Source organism: Phaenicophaeus curvirostris, chromosome 23 (assembly GCF_032191515.1).
Source record: "Phaenicophaeus curvirostris isolate KB17595 chromosome 23, BPBGC_Pcur_1.0, whole genome shotgun sequence".
Lineage (NCBI taxonomy): Eukaryota > Metazoa > Chordata > Aves > Cuculiformes > Cuculidae > Phaenicophaeus > Phaenicophaeus curvirostris.
The window spans coordinates 4,645,409-4,667,788 of record NC_091414.1 but is presented as its reverse complement, the minus strand read 5'-3'; the positions used below and the strand labels follow the sequence as shown (position 1 = coordinate 4,667,788).

Here is a 22,380-nt window from a genome sequence, read left to right as displayed (position 1 = left end):
CATTTTTGAAAGTTGTTTTCTACCTTAACTATTTTGAAACAAAGAAGAAACAGGGAGGATCACAATCCACTTGAAATCAAGGGTTCACTTGCATGGAATCTTCTGCTGTGGCTCATGCAGCAAAGCCTCAGAGTAAGGCAGCTCAACATAAGACTCCAGAAATTGGGTCTAAGCCTCAGCACCAGGCAGTGCCAGGGACTATTCCTCAGTCTTTCCAGTCATCTGCACCGTTGGGGCAGCTGGAGCCTTTTGAGCAGCTGAGCCTGAGCGATGCAGACTCACGGGGCAGCCAGGCTGCATGAGATTTGTTGCCAGATAAATACAAGTAATACCTCTGGCTTTAGGGGCACCATCTGCAAGCGGAACAATTGAATGTCTTGCTTTTTGAACTTCCAACTAGCCAGCCCGCGCCCAGGAGTTATAGATTGTTCTTTAAGCAGTCAAGTAACTCAGAGTTCAGTCTGGTAAGATGCAGAGTTCTGGCCCTGATCCAGCTCACTCATCAAATCCTTGCTTAACAAGGCCTTCAACAGAATTAATTTAGCTTAAAAACAAGTACTTTAACGCTTCACTAGATAAAAATGAGCACATACTTCTTGAAAAATTACACTATAAAGTACATATTTTTTCTTTTAAACTTGGCAGTTAAAAATCTAAGCTTGGGAGCTTAAGGTTTCCAAGCACTTTAATTATTATAGCAATGAATGCAGCCAACGTTTTTGTACATAGCCTACAAAAAATATTTATGCGAAGACCAACACAGCAGGAAAGCAAAACGCTTTGTAAGTTTGCATCTATGAATTTACACTCTGTGTCTTTCAAGAACATCTAGAACTGTTCATCACCCAATTTTTTGTGTGTCCACTGGGATGGTTTTTTTGAGCCTGAGAATTGATATGTAAGCGCTCTCTCAACCCATCACAGCTGTTCCTTTTCTCTAGAGACAAATAGGAAAGTCTTATCTTGGTCAAATCCGTCATCTGGGTTCCTCCCTTCAAAATCCAACAGCCAAATGGGGAAACTGCGAAGGCAAACGTTCTCATGTCAGAACAATTTATGCATCAAATCATCATACAAAAAAGGGCAATCGAAAACCTTACTAGAAGCTTATTTTTATCTCTTTCTAAAGGCGTCCAGGTCTTGTGTTTGTGCACCAGACTGAAAAGCCACTCTGCCCCTGGGAAGGCCAGGAGGCTCCATCTGTTTTCACCTTCCATTTCATTCACTGGCTTCTAGAAACCCCTCCTAGATGCTGTCCAGGTCTCCTGAGGGACTGTATATGAAGCCCAGAGGCTGTGGCTGTCAGTCCCAGAGGATGTCTGAGCACCTAAGAGGACACGTTACAACACACAAGCTCATTTCAGAGTCAGCTCAAACAGCTCCAACAACCCCAGCTGAAGGCTACAGGCATTTATAATGTTCAGGCTCTGAATCGACTGTGGGAACAATTCATCCATGTTCATTCATCAAAAATGTACAGTGAAATGGAATTATTCCCCCTCCTTTATTAATTCAAATACCTAGAGTTAGTCAGCAAGGCCGACAAGGTGCTGTACACACAGTTAATTTTACATGGAAACTTACCTCCCAATAAAACAGGTCATCAAAGTACTTTGATGCAGGGCTGGTCTTAAACAGCTTGAGGTTTAAGATTAAACCTATGAAAACAGATACATCCAATATAAATACATCAGAGAAAAGGAAAGACTGTGCCTCACTGGAGGTTTTTGTAACACACATCCAAGCGTAACACAGGTGAAAATACAAATTCAGAACTAAACGCTCCAGCAGAGCACCTTGGCTCCAGCCGACCTTAAATACAATGAGAGAAGCTTGCCAGGATTAAGGGTTGTTTTATTAAAAATTAATTACTCTAGGTAAAACCCCATTAAACAGCCTGCCAGAGTCTAAAGATACATCAAAAATCATTAATGTCTTGCATGGAAAATGCCTGCATAGTTAAAGCAATCAGGCTTATCAGTACTGGCAGCTTGGGATTTCAGATGGAAACATCTAGATTTTTAAACATTTAGTTAAATGCTGAATGTTTGAGTATTTTAGCTGAATGTTTCTTAAAAATCTGCTTGTTAGCTCAACTTCTTAATTACACTTTGAGTAATGAAAAGTTTCAGATCAAGTAAAGCACAAAAAATTCATTTTAGAATGTATTTCACAGCTATTTTTATCTTCCATCTCTCTTGTTCAAGACAGAACTAACAGCTACAGCAAACCAGGGGCTGCCACAGAACAGAGCATCACATGGGAAACACATGAGCCCCGACGATCCCAAACCACGAGTGATCAAAGGCTGATGCAAGCGAGCTACTGACGTTAGCGAAACCAGGCAGATTTATATCGACTGGCCTGAAAAGCGACAAGCTCTAGATAGCATTTTTCTGTCATTAAGACAACACCCAAACGTGAAAGTATTTTCATCCTCACACATCTCCTGTCTGAAACGTCAAGGCAGCTGTTAAGCATCTGTTAAATAAACCTCACCACTGAAAGAATGGTGCCAGCAGGTTATTTATGTTGAACACGTCTCTTCTTCAAACGACTGGTTTTAAAGAGTTCCTGGTGCTCATGTTTCCCGTGGCTGCTTCTACAAGTAATTTACCCGTAGGAACTCACGTCTGAGTGCCAGTTCCATGGCCTCTGGCTGCAGAGGCTGCACTCACATGATCCCAGCTACAGTAAGAGCATGTACCCCCTGCCTCAAGGCAACGACAAAGCTATTCATGAAACTGAATTTTTGAAACTGAATTTGAAACTATTTCAATACTGACCTGTAATAAAACCTGTTATCAAGGCAATGCTGATGGTCACACAGAAGGCACCAATGTGAAACATGACATAATAACCCAGGCTGAAAAACAAAATGAGTGTTTCACTTTTGAAAGATGATGAATTTAGCATTAAGACTGTGAATGAATCTGTATCTACACTGCATTTTCATAGAACCGTAGAATCACTTGGTTGGAAAAGACCCTTAACATCATTGAATCCAACCATACCTGTCCATTATTGAACCACCCCTGAGCATCTTGCCTGCCTGTCTTTTAAATCCCTCCAGGGATGGAGACTCGACCACCTCCCTGGGCAGCCTCTGCCAGTGCCTGAGAACTCTTTCAGTGAAATTTTTCCCCATGTCTAATCTAAACCTCCCCTGGTGCAACTTGAGGTCATTTCCTCTCGTTCTATTGCTTGTTACTTGGGAGAAGAGACCAGCACCCACCTCGCTGTAACCTCCTTTCAGGCAGTTGTAGAAAGTGATGCGGTCTGCCCTCAGCCTCCTCTTCTCCAGGCTAAACCCCAGGTCCCTCAGCCACCTCTGATAAGGCTTGTTCTCCAGCCCCCTCACCAGCTTTATTGCTCTTTTCCGGATACCCTCCAGCACCTCAATGTCTTTCTTGTAGTGAAGGGCCCAAAACTGAACCCAGAATTCGAGGTGCAGCCTCACCGATGCTAAAGGGCACAATCCCCTCCCTGATCCTGCTGGCCACACTGTTCCTGGTACAGGCCAAGATGCTGACATTGCTCACTAATATTCAGCTGGCTGTCAATTTTACCTCAAAGCCTCTCATTAAAACTGTTAGACTCAAATTTCTCTGCAGCTGCAGTTAGATGTTTTAAGAGGTACTATCAGAAGCCTAATGTAGACTTAGGAGGACATATTTTGGCCTTAGAAACCATCATTGTAGTACTAAAACTTCATTAAATTTCTTTGTTTCTGTAAGAATGTGACAAGAAGCATAAGGGCATCACTCTGCACTGTGATTCACTCCTGCACAAGTTAAGAAAACCAGCAAACTTCTTGTTTGACACAATGTGAGCTTGACTTGCAAAACTGAGATGCCAGTGCCAGATCAAAACAACTTATGGAGAACATCCTCAGCTGAGCCCTTCAGCTTCCACAGGCTTTCTCCCCAAGTGTATTTTCCAGTTCAGCATCCAGCATGGGTTCAAACCAAGCTGGCGTTCTTGCCCTGCCTCAGAGTCAAAGCCTCATTTGAAGAGAAATCCTGATTTCTGCCCCCCTGTTTTAGCACACAGAATTCCCCCCAAAAAAACATGAAAGCCAAAACAAGTCTTGGAAGGACTTCTTCACCTCTACTTGCTGTATTTAACATCAAATAAAAAGGGAAACAAAACAGCACCAAACACTAATGTTAAAATTTTGATCCAAAGTCTGCGCAACTCAGTCTTTTCTGGTGTCTTTCTTGGACTTCAGCAATTATCTTAGGATATCTGGCATAAAATGGTTTATCTGTGAGGATGTTCAGGCTTTCTGTACATATGAGAACTCTTCTCAAGGCACATTACAATAACAATTAGCTAAGCTTATTACTTAATAGCAAGAATTTACGTACCGTGGTCCACGATTCCATCTTTTTATTATGAAGATAACGACCTGGGCAAGAGCTCCCAGAACACCAGGCAAGCCAAAAGTGAAATGAACTCCAGCAGAATCATGAATCTTGAGAACAGGATTCCAGCATCTCTGGGAAGAAGAAAAGCTTTAAACATCAAAACACAAGTTGATAATGGCATATTGTCTCTTGCAGACCTCGGAAATGAATTTTAGTTTTCTGAGTTGCAATCCTGTGCTCAAAAGACTTAAGGTTTCCTACCTTTAATCTCTTTAAGTTTCACTATAAGTTTATACAGCTTATACAAGAACAGCTTCAGGTTTTGAGTACTACCTCTAAAGAATAAGATCCTAGTATGGCAATCGCACTGGCAAGCAGACCCAAGATCATCGCAATCCAAGGGTAGTCGATACTGTCTGCAACATAGCTGACAGTGACCCCACCAGCTAGCACTGCACTGTGGATATGAGCCTGCAAAATAAAGCAAAAAAACAGGGCATGAGAATTCAGTCATTGCTTATAGCAGCCCAATATCAGAGACCGCTCTTCTTTAGGGTGTATTCAGGCCTCTATATACTATAAATCACAATCTGAGAACAAGATTTCTAAGTCACAGCTTCAGTTCTCCTTGGGAGGCTGATGATCACTGTCATGCTGAAAACCGGGACTTGTTTTTATTTAGTAGCTCTTATCCTTTCAGTGTGCTACTGAGAGTGACACAAAAATACCTTTTCCACACAGTGATTTTCCCCTGTGTCTTACCATTCTCAATTTTCCATCCTTAGTGGTCAGAACAGACAACGCAAAGGCAGTAACAGCACTCGTTGCAAGGGCAAAGTAGGTGTTGTAGATTGCTTTCTTCCTGTCTTCTATAAATAGTACAGAATTGAAGCTTGGCCAAAACACCCAGAGAAAGAGAGTACCTTGGAGACAAAGACAAGCAACTGTCATTACCTGCGCTATAACACAGCGACTCCATCACCTGCTGCCTCTGGAGGGCTCCGCTGCACATTTTGCATCCACTGTAATTCCCGTTTTATAAACAAAGGATAACGCTTCACCATGCAGACAGCCCTGAGAGCTTCCTGCTGTACCACCACCTTCCCAGAAACAGCCAAAGCACAGCTCTGCCGGCATCAGGCTGTCCTGTGCTGAGCTGGGATCCTCTTCTCAAGAACACCTTTAACATCAACTTTGTTCTGTCTGTCTGTCTGTCTGTCTGTCTGTCTATCTATCTATCTATCTATCTATCTATCTATCTATCTATCTATCATCCCCTTAAACGCAGGTTCAGGTGCAAGAAGGAACAGTTCCCCTGTTGATTTCCAAACAACCAGCGTCCTGCCTGTTCTGCACAAGCATCAGGGACGTGCTCCAATGTTCTGGACCAACATTTGTGCTCTTTTTCATGGAACTGTGGAATAACAGTTCAAAACCAGCTGGAAGAGAGAATGAAAGCAAGCCGAGGAGGATTAGAAAACAGCTCACATGGTACAAATGACTACAAATAAACCCAAAGTGCACTTTGGAATGTCTTTTACCTTGGCTGCCAGTACAACTGGTACTGGTTGTGTTGCCTCCTGGCAGAGTTTGAAGGGAAAACCAGGATGGATCATAAGAACAGAATCCTCTCTCCCTCTAATAGGATTACTCCAGACAAGGGCTACGGACAAAAGCTTGGGCTGAGGGGATCACGCTTCACCAACGCAGCTATACACAGCTTAACTTTCCTGTTATTTGTAAGGGATTTACCTGCCAAACAGCTACTCCCTTGTATATAGGGGTTCAAAAGAACAATTCACTTGCCTCCTGTAAGATCACTGCAGTATCACAGCTTCATGACCACATATGCTTTGCTAACAAAAGGAACGAAAACAGGTTCTGCTTATATGACCTGGGCCCTAGTCGTCAGCATTTAGGAATCTCAGCCTCTATAAAACAAGTTCATTGCTTCGCAGGACACATCTTTTCCTACAGACACATCTTTTCCATGGATTCACATGGAAATCAAACCCCATAACCCTCTCAGACAGAAAAGGCCATTTTGGCAACTGAAAACCTAAGGTAGCAATGAGGACTGGTAGAATGATCTGTACTATGACAATCTTAGTTCCATTGATTAGGGAATTAGTCAGTCATGAAAAAAGAAGGAAAAAAGATTGTACCAGGGCCACTGAAGCATTCTGATAAGGATCTGCTCAGCTATGGAAACAGAAGTCACAGTATAAGTCCAAATATGGGGGAAGACCTCAGCACCCTTCACATAGCCCTCAGAAGCAGGATACAAAAACAAATGATGAGGAACTTGCCTGCTCAGTTGCTCCTTTCTGCCCAGGTTACCTCAGGAAGTTTTCAAGACAAGGCAATATAACTACTCCAAAGAGCAAGCACTTGGTTGTAGTAAGCTGCACTAAAATGATCATGAAGGCTAAACAGTGTAGTGGTGAGTTAGACGAAAATACTGATCTCCTCAAATTCTCCAGTGAAGCAAAAGCTCCAGGGACTCAAAAGAGCAGCACTTAAGTTTCTCTTCCCCTAAACAGGGTGATGCCTGTCCGAGAATTGGATTGTGGGCCTTTGCCAAAAGACTTTTGTTCGTCTGGTGGCAGTTACATAGCAGAAGTCAGGATAATAACAAAACCAAAGTGTTTCTTTAAGAAAATTAAAGGAACTCGCACACATTTAGCCTGTCATCACTCAGATCGTTTCTTGTGTGCTTGTCCGTATCACATTCCCCACCCTATCTTTTCATTTACATGACTTGGCAGGGACCGCCTTTTTATATCTCTGTACAGCACCTTGCGAAAGACGAGACTGCAAGCAGTACAGAAATACAAGTAGTGACCTCAGTTTTGGTGCATAGACTCCTTACCAATGTGCCTATACAAGCCCAAAAGGAACTCAGCTGGGAAAGGGAATGGTTAACCTGGCACAGCCTTTATGCTGAGACTGACAAATGCAAACTAAGCCACAGCTGCTGCAGGAGTGGCTTGTAGCATGGAAGGAAACATGCTGAGACTCAGCTACTCATCGTCAGAAACCACGAACCACAGAAGTTTTCTGTGCTTGGCTGCATTCAGACCTGCACTTTGGATACAAAAGCTCCAATGTGCCCTGGCCAGCCCCTAGAAACATTCTTTATGTTCTCACTGCAACCTCTTCTTCCAACCGAGACATTAAAGCAAAAGCCTTACCCAACATTGCAAATAAATCCGACTTTGGGGTACTTGCTTTCTTCTCAGATCTTGGTGATGGCTCAGAGAAGCGTGAGGAGACTGCCAGCCCAAAGTAGGCTCCGAAGAGGAGAACGTGCATCATGCCAACACCATCCTGAACCTGTATCAGTAGAATAACCAAAGCTGTGGTTTGTGTCATCCCACAGGAAGCCTTTGGTGCAGTTCCTGATGTAGTTGCTCATGTAACCTCCCTATAAGCAATTTATTGTCATAGCTTTTCAGCTTATGCATGAGTTATTAATACAAGATTAACTTATCTGAGTTTAATGTATCTCATAAATGCTCAGTTCCTACAGAGAGTTTGGGTTGTGTTTACATTGTACATTAACTGAAGGTCTCAGTGTGCCAGGCAGACTGGGCTGGAGGACCCTTCACACTGGAGATCTTCCAGACTGAACTGACAGAGGAAGAGGGTAGAGTTTAAAGATAATTAGAGCCTTAGCCTAAGTCGAGGCTTTCATTTCTCTGTCAATGGGCAAGGCCAAACGTACCTCATCCCAATCTGTCAGACCAGCTCACCCGTTAAGGCCAAGAACAAAGACATAGCCAGTTATACAAATATAGAGTGTGCAGAGTGTGCAGTTCAACGTCCTTAAGTACAATCCCAAAGTTAGACTTCATCTCTTAATAAAAATACAGCCATATCTAACTGAGGGGAGATGAACCACACTGATGTTCCTGTCAGCAGAGCACTAAGAAACCACTAAAAGGCAACATTCCACAGTCCCAGAGTAATTTTCCCGCATATGCCTGGAAATCACACTGCTGTACCATCAGGAATGCGTTGTTGATCCCTTTGCTCATGTGGAAAAATATAATCTCCACAATTGTCATCAGAATTAATTGCACAGGATTAGCCTTCCCAAGAACAGCTGCAGTAGAGATGACGACGGCAGTCATACTCATAGCAGCCTTGGTGATTCTGCAATAAAAGAAAGAAAAGAATACTGTATCACGACCCCACCAGGGCCAAGAAAGAGAGAAAGAATGACAGAAAGTAAAACACACTTAAAATCCCAAAGCCTTCTAAAATGTCTGCAAATACAACTGTGCTAATTCACAAACAGGTCCATATAACAAGGCACTATCCTCCACAAAGAGCAAGCAGCAGTTCTAGGTTATTCCAGTACTAACACAGCCTAATACCTTTTTACAGCTTCGTCTTCTCTTTGATCCCATAAATGTAATAAACTTTCTGTCAGTATGGAGCACTGGACACCAAAAGCAATGATCAGGAGGTTGAACCCAGTGCTGCTAAACCCATATCTTCTCAGAAATGTCAGGAAAAAGCCAAATCCAAAAATCATCATATGGTTGACATCTTGAAAATCTGCATGACAGAAAAAAACAAGACAGTGGAGTCTACTGATGCAGGCTAGATATCTGGTTAAAAAACAGATTTACAAAATCACAATTAACCAAGAAGCCTTTAGATAAAAATTCAGGTGCCATTAGTATTTAGTACCCGTGAAGAATTCCAGAGCTTTTTTCCTAATCTGTATGTAATCAGAAAAACAACACCCTTGACCCCAAATTTAATTTTCCAAAGCGATCAGAATGGCAACCACAGGATGAGGGGTGAGGGGTCAAAAAGCAGACAGAAATGATGCACATTTACCAATGCCATTTGGACATTAATTCTTCCTGAGAGGAATTTAAAGAGCTCAAGTTGGTCTTTTTGGGAAGAGTCACTATGAATTAGTGCTGCTTCATCCTTGAGGCATTAGGAGAGAAACGAGTTACAAAGAGAAAACCGTATGATGTCCTCATCTGGGTAGAAGGAAAAGGAGGTTACTGGCACCATTGCCTAATAGGCAGAGGCTGTCCAAGATTCAAGCTCTTGGACTGGTAGGCGACACGTCCCCCACGTCCATTCTCATACAATTGCGCTGGCCTCCATACACAGCAAAATATCAAACTGCTTCTAAATTGGAGCTATGAAACAGGGAGGGTGACACAAGAATGTCATGAGGATTAATCAGCTCCGATTTGCCCGACTGTAAACATGTTACACACTCTGGCTGTAGCATAATCTGCTCATACAGCCTTTTGATCAATGCACAACATACACCTCTGGAATATATTTAAACCCTTCATTCCACTGTATTAACTTATTTACATCAAGCAGTCAAATGGAAAATACTGCAATCCTGAATTTTTCCTTTTTAGCACACCAGCACCAGCACACACCAAGACCTCACGAGGCAGGCACTTAACCCCAAGCGGTGCCTGCCTCTAAAGTTTGTTACGGTCGTAGGAACCAAGATTACCGCAAACGAGCAGCAGAAAACAGACCAGCAATGCAATTCAGTATCACTTATGTCTTTCTTCACTGTCTTTGCTTTAATATAAATAATACACAACATACATGGCAAGGCAGGGTACTTAAAAGGCAGTAAAAACATTCTACTTCTCACTAATAAATACACAAAATTGCTGAATCCCATCTTGATTGCACTGCCAAATCAAAGCAGACACTGACCCTTCCTTCCACAACAAGGCGGCCAATCTCACCTGCGTAGGAGACAGTCGGTATGACTGTTTTACCACCTGAGGGCACAAAGTAAAAGCTGATGACGAAAACAGTTTCCAGAAGAAGGATCAGCCATGGCACGCTGTGTCGGAAGTTGCGGTAATTAGAAGGCATCGTGCACTACCTTGAGAACAAACGCATTAATATTTTTTTCTATAAAAATGTTTCAGTAACTCACACCAATAGAAAAGGAGGTGCTTGGGTGGGGGATGGCAGGAATAAAATTTCAGAGAGATAAAAAGCCCAAGAGGCACCAGCAAGGAACAGTTCCTTATCTGTGTCACGTCAGGAGCCCCAGCTTACCACAACGGACGTGGACTTGAACTCAAGGAGTGCTCATGAACACAGACATGAGCTGTCAAGACTGTAACGCTCCCGTTCAGGGCTCCTGTGGCTGTGGAGACTTACACACCAGCTATTGGGCAAGTAAAGAAGGTCATTGACTACTAACAGTAGGATGTTAAATTTTATGCAAAACCATTATTGTTTATATTGCTAGTATCCATCTGAGACTCAAGTCCCTTTGTACAGAGGCCAGAGAAGGGAAAGTCCTGCTGAAATTCTCGGTGTAATTCCCAGGCTAGTTAGGCTACAACTCTACATGTACCATGACAAACCTTCTCATAAATGATGAATCCAACCCAACACCACAGAATCAGGGATCTCTGGACATAAAAAGGAGGCACAGCATTTCCTGTGGTTTATAGTATGGCTGTGGAAACAGCTGGAGTGAACAATCTGGAAGACCTTGGTAATCCCCAAGCCAAGAAGGCACAGGCAGACAGCACCATTCAGAGTGGTGCAGGCTTTTAGTTGAGAACCAAACTACAGACCTGAAACAGGCTAAGATAGCTGTAGTCGTTCAGCTTGGAGAAGAGGAAGCTCCAGGCAGACTTTAGAGCAGCTTCCAGTACTGGAAGGGGCTACAGGAAAGCTGGGGAGGAGCTTTTTAGCAAGGCCTGTTGTGACAGGACAAAGAGTAATGGTTTTAAACTAAGGGAGAGGAGATTTGGACTGGATATAAGGGATAATTTTTTTACAATGAAGGTGGTGACACACTGGCACAGTTTGCCCAGTGAGGTAGTGGCGGCCTCATGCCTGGAAATAGTCAAGGTCAGGTAGGAAGGGGTTTTGAGCAAACTGATTGAGTTAAAGATGTTCCCATTCCTGCAGGGGATTGAACTGTAAAGGTCTCTTCTGACCCAAAGCACTCTATGATTCTGTGATTCTATGATTTTATGACCTACACCTTCCTGATTCTTTAATTCAAGCCTAACCTTCATCCAGAAATGCATCAATTTCTATTAATGTGTTGGAGGCTACAAGGTTCCCGTTGCCCTAAGGGTTCTGAGCCTTCTTGTAAGGAACAGGCTCCTTTCATTTCTTTTGGGTGGCACTTTTTTACACCAGGAGCCCCTAGAGCGAGCATTTGGGGCACACAAGCAGGACTATGTGGTGGAAGCTAATGATGTTTAGTATATCTCAGCTGCACAGACATTAGAATTCGTAAGATAAGATTTTTGGTTGTTGAGGTCAATTTACATAGCCATAATACGAACATTACTATCTTCTCAGTATTCACTGTGCTTTTGGCAAACTGAATGCTTCTTTATTCAAGCAGCCCAGGAAATGAAAGTACTGTAATTATACCTCAGCTTTCTACTTTGAGGCCATTTCAAACCAAGTGCTTTGTGCTGGGGTTTGAGATCGAAGCAAAGCATAGGAATGGCTAGAAAGCCACCTACTGGCGACAGAAACATGCATCAGAAAAGCACATACACAGAAAAATCCCTGTTCATTTTGTCTTAGAACATTCGCTTGTCAAACCCAAACTATGTGACACAATAGCAGTTTTCAAGCCATCTGTGAAAATTCTGCATTTGCATTGATAATTTGCACCTCACTCTCATCTATTATCGAATTCCTTTACCAGCTTTTATTTAGGCCTAATAAAACTGTAAGTTAAGTATCCTTATCTCTATTTCAGAGACTCCTAAACAACATTCAGAGGACTTACTCAGATGTGCAGGGCACTGCCCTGACTCCAGAAGTTTCCTGATGCAGAAAGATCTACATTCAGCAACTTTTTACGGAATTCTGTGATCACACACATAATTCAGACGGAACCAGAAAGCCTGGTGAACTTTCCCTAGACAAGAAAAAGGTAACAGCTGAAACAGCAATTTAGAAATTGGTTTAGCTAACTGATGCAGCGTCTTTGTGTGGTTTGTATTATAAATGCAATGCATCTAATTAGCTTTCATCTGTTTCCTGCAAGACAATCCGTTAGGACTTGTAACCAGAACAACCCAGAACTCTTCCTATCATTTCTCCATGGGCAAACGAACACATTTAGCTCTCTTGACACTTGTCACTGAAACCCCTGTCACCATTAACACTGAGGGAAAACACACCAAAGGCTGGGAATTTATCTGTGTTTTCCCATCAAGATGACATGGCACGCTGTAAATGCTGATGCTCCGATTTCCAGTTTAAACTCCCTCCAAACAGAAGGAATGGGTGATCTCAGAGAGGGTGAAATAGAAAATAACACCCTTGGGGCAACTGACAGTGTGGAAACAGGCTGGAGGAGGAAGAGACTGGGAGCAGTGTTGCAGAGAAGGACCTTGGGGTCCTGATGGATGAATCATAGAATCACTAGGTTGGAAAGGACTCACTGGATCATCGAGTCCAACCATTCCTATCAATCACTAAACCACGTCCCTCAGCACCTCACGAGAAGCTGAACATGAGCTAGCAGTGGCCCAGGTGGGCAAGGAGGCCATTAGCATCCTGGCTTGGATCAGCCATGGGGTGGCCAGCAGGTGGAAGGAAGGGATTGTCCTGATGTATTTGGCACTGGTGAGGCTGCACCTCGAATCCTGGGTTCAGCTTTGGGCCTCTCAGTGCAAGACATCGAGGAGCTGGAGCACATCCAGAGAAGGGGAACGGAGCTGGGGAAGGGGCCGGAGGCCAGGGGTTCTGGGAGAGACCTGGGGCTGTTTAGCCTGGAGGAGGCTGAGGGAAGACCTCATCGCTCTCTACAGCTCCCAGCTGGGCTCTTCTCCTGAGTAACAAGGGATGGGATGAGAGGAAATGGCCTTAAGTTGCACCAGGGGTGGCTTGGATTGGATGTTAGGAAAAATTTTTTCACTGACAGAGCGATGAATCCCTGGCAGAGGCTGCCCAGAGCAGTGGTGGAGTCCTCATCCCTGGAGGGGTTTGAAAGACATGTAGACATGGTCTCTTCTCCCAATAACAAGCGATGGGACAGGAGGAAAACGGCCACCAGTTGCACCAGGGGAGGTTGAGGTTGGACATCACGAAAGGAAGGGTGGACACCTGAAAGGAGGTTGTGGAGAGGAGGGAGCTGGGCTCTTCTCCCAAGGGACAGGGGACAGGACGAGAGGGAATGGCCTCAAGCTCCACCAGGGGAGGGTCAGGCTGGACATCAGGAAAAAGTCTTTCACAGAAAGGGTCATTGGTCCCTGGCAGAGGCTGCCCAGGGAGGGGGTTGAGTCCCCTTCCCTGGAGGGGTTTAAGGGACGGGTGGACGAGGTGCTGAGGGACATGGGTTAGTGATTGATGGGAATGGTTGGACTCAATGATCCTGTGGGTCTCTTCCAACCTGGTGATTCTATGATTCTATGATCAGGAAGGTTTTCTTTCCCCAGAGGGTGGGCAAGCCCTGCCAGGCGCTGCCCAGGGCACTGGCGGGGGCAGACGGAGCCCTTCTCCGCCCCCCAGGCCGTGACTCGGCAGCGCGGGCGGCGCCGCCCCCGCCGCCATTGGCTGAGCGCCCCTAGGGACGCGCCTCCCATTGGCCGGCGCCGCGCCGCCTGCCGGCCTGCGATTGGCCCTCCTTCTCCCCGCCCCCTCGGCTCTCCGCCCTTTCCGTTGGTCCGCGCCGCTGTCGCTCCCGGAGGGGGGGCGGGACGAGAGTGGATGCTGCCCTACGATTGGCCCGCGCCCCCATCGCTCCGCGAGACCTTCTCTGCGATAGGCTCTGGCCGCTGCCCATCGGGGGAGGGGCGGGGCCAACATCCTACTCTGCGATTGGCCTGCTCGGCGTCCCGCCCCTCCCATCCCCGCTTCCCATTGGCCCCGCGCGCCGTCAATCCGGCCGAGCGCGGCGTTTGATTGGCCCGCGCCGCGCGGGGGGCGGGGCTGCGCGCGGCGGCTGCGCGGGGGGACGCGGCGGGGAGGGCCCGGGGCCGGGAATTATTGTTATTTCTTTGTTTCCCCGGGTTAAAAAAAAAAAAAACAAAAACCAAAAAAAAAAAAAAACCAACAAAAAGAAAAAAAAAAAGCCCAAACCGTTCCATTAAAAGGCAAAGCCCCGCGCGAGGGAGCGCCCCGCGGGGCCGGATGGTGCTGCCGTGAGCGGGCGGGCCGGGGCAGCGCGGCGGGGCCGGGCCGGGCCGGGAGGATGAAGCGGCGGAGCGCGGACTGCAGCAAACTGCGGCGGCCGCTCAAGCGGAACCGCATCGCCGAGGGCATCTACGGCAGGTACCGAGCGCGGGGGCTCCTCCCTGGGCAGCCCCGGCCTCCAGCTGGCTCGCAGCCCTCTGGCAGGCCGGCTCCCCTGGTTCTAACCCCACCCCCCCTCACCCCCTCGGCAGCCCCGGTGCCCGTGGCCCCACTGTCTTGGCAGCCTCCGTTCACCCCCCCGCCCTGCCCCATCCAACCTGCCCTCCGGTCCTGAGCCACCTCGCAGCCCGGCTCCCCCTTGGCAGCCCGGTGCCCGTGTCTCTCCAGCAGCCCCTGCTTCCCCCGGCAGCTCCGGTCCACATCGCATCCCAGCACCCCTTGGCAGCCCAGGGCTGGGTTCTTCCCCCTTGCAGCCCAGCCCCTCCTCAAGAGCCCCGGGTCCCGTCCCCACCCTGGTAGGCTGATCTCCCCTGACAGCCAGGTCCCGATCCATCTCACAGCCCATTCCCCTCCCTGGCAGTCCCTGCTTTCCCCCACAGCAGCCCCTGTGCCTTCCTTGCAGTCCCCATTCCTCCTTGCAGCCCGGTGTCCCCTGGCAGGCTGGACCCCTAATCCCCTCCTCCTCCGGCGGCCCTGTACCCCGTTGACAGCCCCGCACCCTTGCCCCTTGCCCCTCCTGGCAGCACAGTTCTGATCCACCTCACCGTCTGGTCCTTCCAGCAGCCCCAATCCCTCCCTGGCAGCCCCAGTCGCCCTGGCAGCCTGACCCACATCCCCCTTGGCAGCCCCAGTGCCTGCCCCCCCGCACCAAGCAGCCCTGTCTGCACCCTTGGCAGCTCTGTCCCCCTGGCAGTCCAACCCCTGTTGCCCCCTTGGCAGCTCCTCCTCATCCCCTGGCCGGGCCTCGAGGGTGCAGGGGAGCTCTTGGCCGAGGTCCTGGCAGCAGGAGCTGCACCTTGCGCTTCGCACCCTGTGGTGGGTTGGGGGCTTCACCACCCCTGCCTCTTTCCAGCCAGGTTCTCCTTGTGTGGGCTCTGCTGGAGATGCTGAGCCTGCTTTGGCCCAGCAGCAGCGCAGGCTGGCGTCTGGGCTGCTGGCTTTCGGCGTGCTGCTGAGGCTAAGAAACTTGGTATTCACGTGGTGGTGAAGGTCCCTGTGCTGTGGGCTCTGCAGTGGAAGCAGGCGAGAGCGATGGGTGTAGCAGCAAGGGGTGCGAGCAAGAGCGTGTGTGGGCGCTGTCTGGAACGGGGATGGATGGATGTGGTGGGGAAAACACACGGGGTATCTGATCACCTATGACCTACGAAGTGAGGAAGGAAACGGTAGCGAAATGAGATCCATGTTGTTAGGCAAGGGATGTGCCTCGTTGGTGTCGTGGAGTAAATGCGTGTTTTTCAGGAGTTTATAGGAAGAACACACCAAGACACAGCTTCCTATGGATTTGCTTGTTGTGAACATTAAATGGTATTTTAGAGCTTTGAGTATCAAAGTGTGCCAAATTCTACATAAAAGACAAGAATTGTTTTAGTAGAGGCTGGAATGCCTGCTTTTGGAAGTTACAGTAAGCACAAGGTCCCATTTCTGTTCTTCTGTTGAGGTTCATATCTGTAGCAGCTGGAAACTTAAGCAAACTTACACAATGCAGGTGTTAGCTTTGTGTGAGGAAAACAGTTGATAATGAGCTCTGCTTGTAACAAGATTGTCACAATATACTGTTTATCCTAGCAATAGTGAATCTCTCTAAGTAGAGAGCACCTTGTTGCTTTAGCCTGCCAGGTTTTGAGAAAACGGTGCTTGGAACGTTAAAGGCAAAACATCCGTTGCTTAGAAGTTAATATTTAAGATGAGCAGGCTTAAGGAGAAGAATTCAAATGTAAGCGATTCTTGATGTTATTACTTAGTCTTCAAAAGTAATTAAGAATCACATGCCCTCCATTGCCTTTGAGGGGACTGGGAAGGTGAGGTTAGGGAAGGAGGGGAAACCAGAAAAGGTGAGAACACCAGGTGATGAAGATGTGGAATTCAGCATTAGAGCTGTGGTAGCTGTGTGAGCACCTAAGAGAGACACCTGACTTCTGGCACTGACTTCTCCTGGAATGCTGTAGTTCCAAACTAGCATCTTTAACTTTAGCTTCATGTGGCGTTTTGATAAATAAAAGCAGGCACAGAATCTTAGAATGGTTGGATTGGAAGGGACCATGAAGGTCATCCAGTTCCAACACCCTGCCATGAGCAGGGACACCTCCCTCTGGATCAGGTTGCTCAAAGGCCCATCCAGCCTGACCTTTAGCACCTCCAGGGATGAGGTGTTTCTCTGGGCAACCTGGGCCAGTGCCTCACCACCATCAGCATGAAAAATTTTTGCCTAATACCCAGTGTAAACCTTTCCTCTTTTAGTGTAAGACCATTACCCCTTGTCCTATTGTTACAGGCTCTGCTGAGAGTTTTCCCCCATCTTTCTTATTAACCCCCTTCAAATATTGGAAGGCTGCAATGAGGTCTCCTTGGAGTCTTCTCTTCTCTAAACGGAACAACACCAACAACCTCGATGACTTTAAAGTGTTGTCCCACAGCACGAAATGAGAAACTAGTGTGAAAGCTTGTCTCTCTGGAAATCTAACCAGCGGGAGCTGCTTCTATAGGAACTGTGGCTGTTTCCCTTGGTTTGTTGCTCTTCTCTTTGATTTATTTATTTTTCCCTCTCTTCTTTCCTCCCATAACCCAGAGAGATGACACTCGGGGAGCTTCTTATATAACTATAGATTTCTAAATTCTTGTAATTACTGTAGTTATTTACTCAACTTATCTTAATTGTCACCACCAGCTTACACAAATCCAGTAAATACAGTTATCAGCCGGTAACATCACAGTGTTATAAAGAAAGTAAGGGGCTGAACAAACAGCATGATTGAGAGAATTAACTCTTGTCAGATTTTTGTTTGCTTTTTAAATTAAGACCAATCTTCTCATCCTTGTTTCCTCTCCAATCTTTCCATGCAGAGCTGATGCAGCTTTCACTGATAGACACATGTGAGCTGTGAAGCAGAAGAGTTTTGGAGCAGGTGAAGGGATGAAAGAGTTGTCCCCGCAGTAAAACTCTGGTAGCTGGGTTCTGTGTGTGTAAATCTGAAGCAGATTGTAAGAAGTGATAGAAAAGGGATTTCTAGTCACAGAACAGAGTTGTAAATTTAAAGTCCTGGGTTGCATTGAAAAATGTGAATATTCTATCTCTCTGAATGCTATTTTTTTTGCTAAGTTTTGCAGTGTCCTTTTTACCAAGTTTATCTAAGGGTTCAAAACCTTTTCTATCTGAAATTATAGCTATAGCTCTTTAAAGCACTTTCCCCCACATTCACTACCTCAGCTAAGTGGACTGTTTGGCCTCAACCCTTCATAAATACTTTCAAAATTACTCCTGACCAATCTTCCCCTCTGCCTCTTCCCCACCAAATTTCTGAGAACTGCCTTCCCTGTTCTTCTTTCAATGGCTTTTTCCATTCTGCTGTTTTCCCTTCCTTCTGCTTTTGCCTTTTTCACCCCTTTCAGTTCAATTGTACTCCTCCCTACAGCAACTACAAGGGAATATTGTAGAATCATGGAATGGTTTGGGTTGGAAGGGACCTCAAAGCCCATCCAGTTCCACCCCTGCCATGAGCAGGGACACCTCCCACTGGATCAGGGGCTCCAAGCCCCATCCAACCTGGCCTTGAACCCCTCCAGGGATGGGGCAGCCACTACTGCTCTGGGTAACCTGGACCAGGGCCTCCTCACCCTCATTGTGAGGACTTTCTTCCTAATGTCTAATCTAAATCTTTCCTCCTCCAATTTCAAGCCATTCCTCCTCATTCTGTCACTACAGGCCTTTGTAAAAAGACCCTCCCCAGCTTCCCTGGAGCCCCTTTCAGTATTGAAAGCTGCTCTAAGGTCTCCCCAGAGCCTTCTCTTCCCCAGGCTGAACAATCCAAACTCTCTTATCCTGTCCTCATATGGGAGGTGCTCCAGCCCTTGGATTATCTTTGTGGCCCTTTTCTGCACCTGTTCCACCAGTTCCATCTCCTTCTTATGCTGGGGACTCCAGAAAAGGACACAGGACTCCAGTTGGGGTCTCACGAGAGCAGAGTAGAGGGGGAGAATCCCCTCTCTCGCCCTGCTGGCCACGCTTGTTTCGATGCAGGCCAGGACATGATTTGTTTCTGGGCTGCAAGAGCACATTGCCAGCTCATCTCAAGCTTGTCATCGACCAGCACCCCGAAGTCCTTCTCTGCAGGGCTGCTCCAAGTCATGTCATCCCCCATTCTGTATTGGAACTGCTGATTGTTCTGACCCAGGTGTAGGACGTTGCACTTGGCCTTGTTGAACCTCATGAGGTTCATACAGTCTAGATTAGATCCCAATCTAAGATTATCTGCAAGCAGCATTAAGATTTGGGCTATTCACAAGTATTACAGTGTTTGTGGATATAACATTATTATAATTAAACCACAACTGCTTTCAGTAGATCTCCAGACACAACAAACTGATGTAGGAATAGTGAGACCTCTTTTTTTCCTCCATATATGGCCTATACTCTGCCTTTCCACTTTTTAGGCTCTCCGTTGCCATTGCTTTACAATGCTGGCGTGATTAACATCTTATACCTTTGACATTGTGCATGCATTAACCTTAATTGTTAATTAAAGTATTCATTGCAGCTTGCCATCAGTTAAGCAATTAAAGTTTACTTGTTACTGCTTGTTTCTAAGTCTTCCCACTCCTCGTCCTTCATCTATTTAAAATCCTTAGGCTTTATCACTGATACTGCTTGTTTTGGCTCTACTGAGTCACATTGGCACTTACTACCAGTTTTGTCTCTGGTTAAGTTGTGCGATGAAGTCCACGTGTTATTTATTGGCTTAACTTCCCCGTCAGCTGCTGTGCTGCGTGTCCTGGAATTCCTGATGATGGTCCTTAAACCCTGGATAGTCCTGGATTTTTGTTAGCCGTGTGTACCTTGCCCTTTATCAAAGCCAGGCGGGTGCCAGGGAGGATGCATGGTTGCCAGGGTCCCCGCGGATGACAGGAACCAGCCTGTGTCCCTTTGCATCTTGCACTGGGCATCGTCGCTTGGTACCACGATCCCTTGGTGGAGATACTTGCAGTGTTGTGTTTGCCACTGAACTTCTCGTACCACTTATTTCCTAGGACTCAGGTTTTTCCCTTACAGATTATTTGGTTGCCAAAGAGCTCTTTACTGACTCCAGGAATGTGGCCTTCTTTTAGGCTTTTGTTTTAAATCCATAATGATTCCTCCTACTGATTTATTCTGACAGTTTTTTTAGAAGCTTCCGATATAGGGAAAAACATTTTCCTCCCAGCCTGCCCTTGGAGGCCCCTAACAAACCAGCAGTGCTGCCTTTTATGAGTTTAACTTAAATTCAGGTCTCAAATCTCATTTAGCTTACATTTAAACATGTTCTACTGTGTCAGCCCCAGTAGTACATGCAATACTGCTTCCCTCTGCCAGCGACTTTCATTCTCTGCACACTGCAATTCCTCTGGCTTTATTTTGTGACCGGCACTCTGGTGTTTTCAGCGGAGCTCCCAGAGTGGGCGAACAGCTTCTCTTGTTTCCGTACGGCCGTGCTGGTGGCTGACTGTGTGCCTGCGGGTCAGCAGGCTGTTATGCTGGCTTCCAGAATTACTGCAAGAGTTTTCTGTTTTGCCTTCCTTAACATTCTCATAGTTCAGTGATTGATGTATTCTGTGCCATATCAAGTAGGCAGGGAGGTTTCCTGGGGTTCTTTACATTTCTCTTCAAAAATTTAGTTGGCAAGGATTTCATATCCTGGTCCCCAGCGTGAATCCTTCATCCCGCAGCCTTGTGTTCTTTCTTGCATAGAATCATAGAATGGTTAGGGGTGAAAGGGACCTTAAAGGTCATCCAGTTCTGGCCCCCTGCCATGGGCAGGGACACCTCCCACAAGACTAGATTGCTCCAAGCCCCATCCAGCCTGGCCTTGGACGCCTCCAGGGATGGAGCAGCCACCACTGCTCTGTGCAGCCTGGACCAGGGCCTCCCCACCCTCACAGCAAAACATTTCTTCATAAGATCTTATCTCAATCTCCCCTCATTCAGCTTCAAACCGCTCCCCCTCATCCTTTCCTTGCACTCCCTGATCAAGAGCTCCTCTCCAGCTTTCCTGGAGCCCCTTTCAGCACTGGAAGCTGCTCTAAGGTCTCCCGGAGCCTTCTCTTCTCCAGGCTGAACAGTCCCAGCTCTCTTAACCTGTGCTCATAGCAGAGATGGTCCAGCCCTTGGATCATCTTTGTGGCCTCCTATGAACCGATTCCAACAATTCCACATCCTTATGTTGGGGATTCCAGAACAAGACACAGGACTCCAGGTGGGGTCTCACGAGAGCTGAGCAGAGGGGGAGGGTCCCCTCCCTCATGCTGCTGGCCACGCTTCTTTTGATGCAGCCGTGTACAGTTGGCTTTCTGGGCTGCAACTGCTTTGCTCATTCTGTACTTACATATATCAAGCTTTTTAAATTGGAAATCTCTGGTGACGTTCGGTCAGCATCCTTGGTGTCTGATCTGCATCCCCAATATTCTGTCTGGCGTTGGGTGGGTAACTTGGAGATGAGGATGGTGACTCTTTGATAATCTCACACCCATGCTAAGCTTCACCTTCCGACCGCCTGGCTCTGTGTGTGGCAGCCTGCCAGCCTCGCCGTGCCTTCCCCTCCATTGTCTGGCATGAGTCAGGCTGCGAAAGGGGACACGCCGCCAATTCTGCGCAGATTCACTTCCCAGCCTTTGGCACTGGCTGGAAATAGTGGTATAGAACAGAGCTTTCATTTGCCACCAGTTTGGATTTGGGGTGTGTAATTGTTGTTTGGTTCTTTTTTTTTTTTCTAATGATGATTTTTTCAGATTTTTATTTTACAGCAAGTCCAGTATCTGTTTCTGTGGGCCGGTAAAAAGAGAACAAAGAACAAGAGGGGAAAAAAAAAAAAAGAACAGGGGGGTTGGGAGGGGGAGAAGGGAAGAAGATAACATCTGGTACTTGGGAGGGAGATTATGGAGGAAAATTATTTGTTTGAAAATTCAAAGGGGCAACACAGCCACTGGTGGGTTAGGAATAAATCTTCATCTTCAGTATAAATCAGCCATCAATTGACGTTTCACAGAATTTGCAGCATTGTAATCACTGCTCCTTCCCTTTGGTGCCTTGTTCTTCTGACTGCATCCATCCTTCCCCTCATCTTCTGTTACCTTACGAAATTAGATCCCGTTTGCCAGCTTTAGATTAGATCCCGTTTGCCAGAAAGCCCTGTCTTCTTTACATCTCTGTCACATCACTGAAGTCAGATTATTGACATGTGTGAGAGAATTGGATTATCCTGATTTTAGTTGTTTCTCTGCAACAATCTCCCCCTGTATTGAGAACAAACTTGGATATATAATTGGCATCACGGAATAAAGAATCGTAGAATGGTTTGGCTTGGAAGATACCTTAAAGATAATCCAGTTCCCATCCCCTGAGCCTTTCTAACCTGAGGGTTGCAGAGGTTAGCGAGCCCTTGTGCCTGGTGAATGTTATCTCTAGGTGAGGATGCTGACGCAGCGGCGATCCAGATTGGAGCGATGTGTGGATGTGTCTAGAAAGATCAATGAGTATCGGGGGTTCCGAGCCAGCAAATGGCTGGTGCTGAATTCCCAAGGCTTGCCGGCTGTCTGGGTTGGAGGACAAGTGTCTTTGCAGCCCGGACAGCAACTGGATGGCAGTTGGAATGGTGTGAAGGGAAGAGCCGTATCTGTAAGGAAT

General features: G+C 46.6%; 2 protein-coding genes across 4 annotated transcripts in view; one reads left to right on the top strand and one right to left on the bottom strand.

The window, feature by feature from the left end:
- Positions 1–39: 39 nt before the first annotated feature.
- On the bottom strand, positions 40–10,453 carry RHCE (Rh blood group CcEe antigens). 2 transcript variants are annotated; one of them, XM_069875258.1, is made up of 10 exons: positions 10,121–10,453; positions 8,753–8,936; positions 8,378–8,528; positions 7,565–7,706; positions 5,133–5,293; positions 4,704–4,841; positions 4,371–4,501; positions 2,787–2,866; positions 1,585–1,658; positions 40–1,021 (listed from the first exon to the last, which is right to left on the bottom strand). In XM_069875258.1, the coding sequence occupies exons 1-10, from the start codon at positions 10,251–10,253 to the stop codon at positions 995–997; spliced, it is 1,221 nt and encodes a 406-aa protein (XP_069731359.1). In that variant the 5' UTR covers positions 10,254–10,453; the 3' UTR covers positions 40–994. The 2 variants fall into 2 exon arrangements, with proteins under 2 accessions (XP_069731359.1, XP_069731360.1); XM_069875259.1 differs by lacking the exon at positions 10,121–10,453 and adding an exon at positions 9,225–9,247.
- A 3,879-nt stretch (positions 10,454–14,332) lies between these two features.
- MACO1 (macoilin 1) overlaps positions 14,333–22,380 on the top strand; it is a 34,241-nt gene continuing 26,193 nt past the window's right edge. The window contains exons 1-2 of one of the 2 annotated variants that reach the window (XM_069875243.1): positions 14,333–14,386; positions 14,438–14,648. In XM_069875243.1, coding sequence (XP_069731344.1) covers positions 14,569–14,648 — 80 coding nt within the window. In that variant the 5' untranslated portion in view covers positions 14,333–14,386; positions 14,438–14,568. Of the gene's footprint in view, positions 14,649–22,380 lie in introns of both variants that reach the window. The other variant, XM_069875242.1, reaches the window with a different exon arrangement.

What these genes read in the sequence shown, in the direction of transcription:
- RHCE (XM_069875258.1), bottom strand. Translation starts at nt 10,253, where the DNA reads ATGCCTTCTAATTACCGCAACTTCCGACACAGCGTGCCATGGCTGATC. An exon ending in AGATGGAATCGTGGACCACG is followed by an intron (nt 2,867 to 4,370) that starts GTACGTAAATTC and finishes TTTGTTTTTCAG; the next exon opens with CCTGGGTTATTATGTCATGT. An exon ending in GATAACAGGTTTTATTACAG is followed by an intron (nt 1,659 to 2,786) that starts GTCAGTATTGAA and finishes CTGTTTTCATAG; the next exon opens with GTTTAATCTTAAACCTCAAG.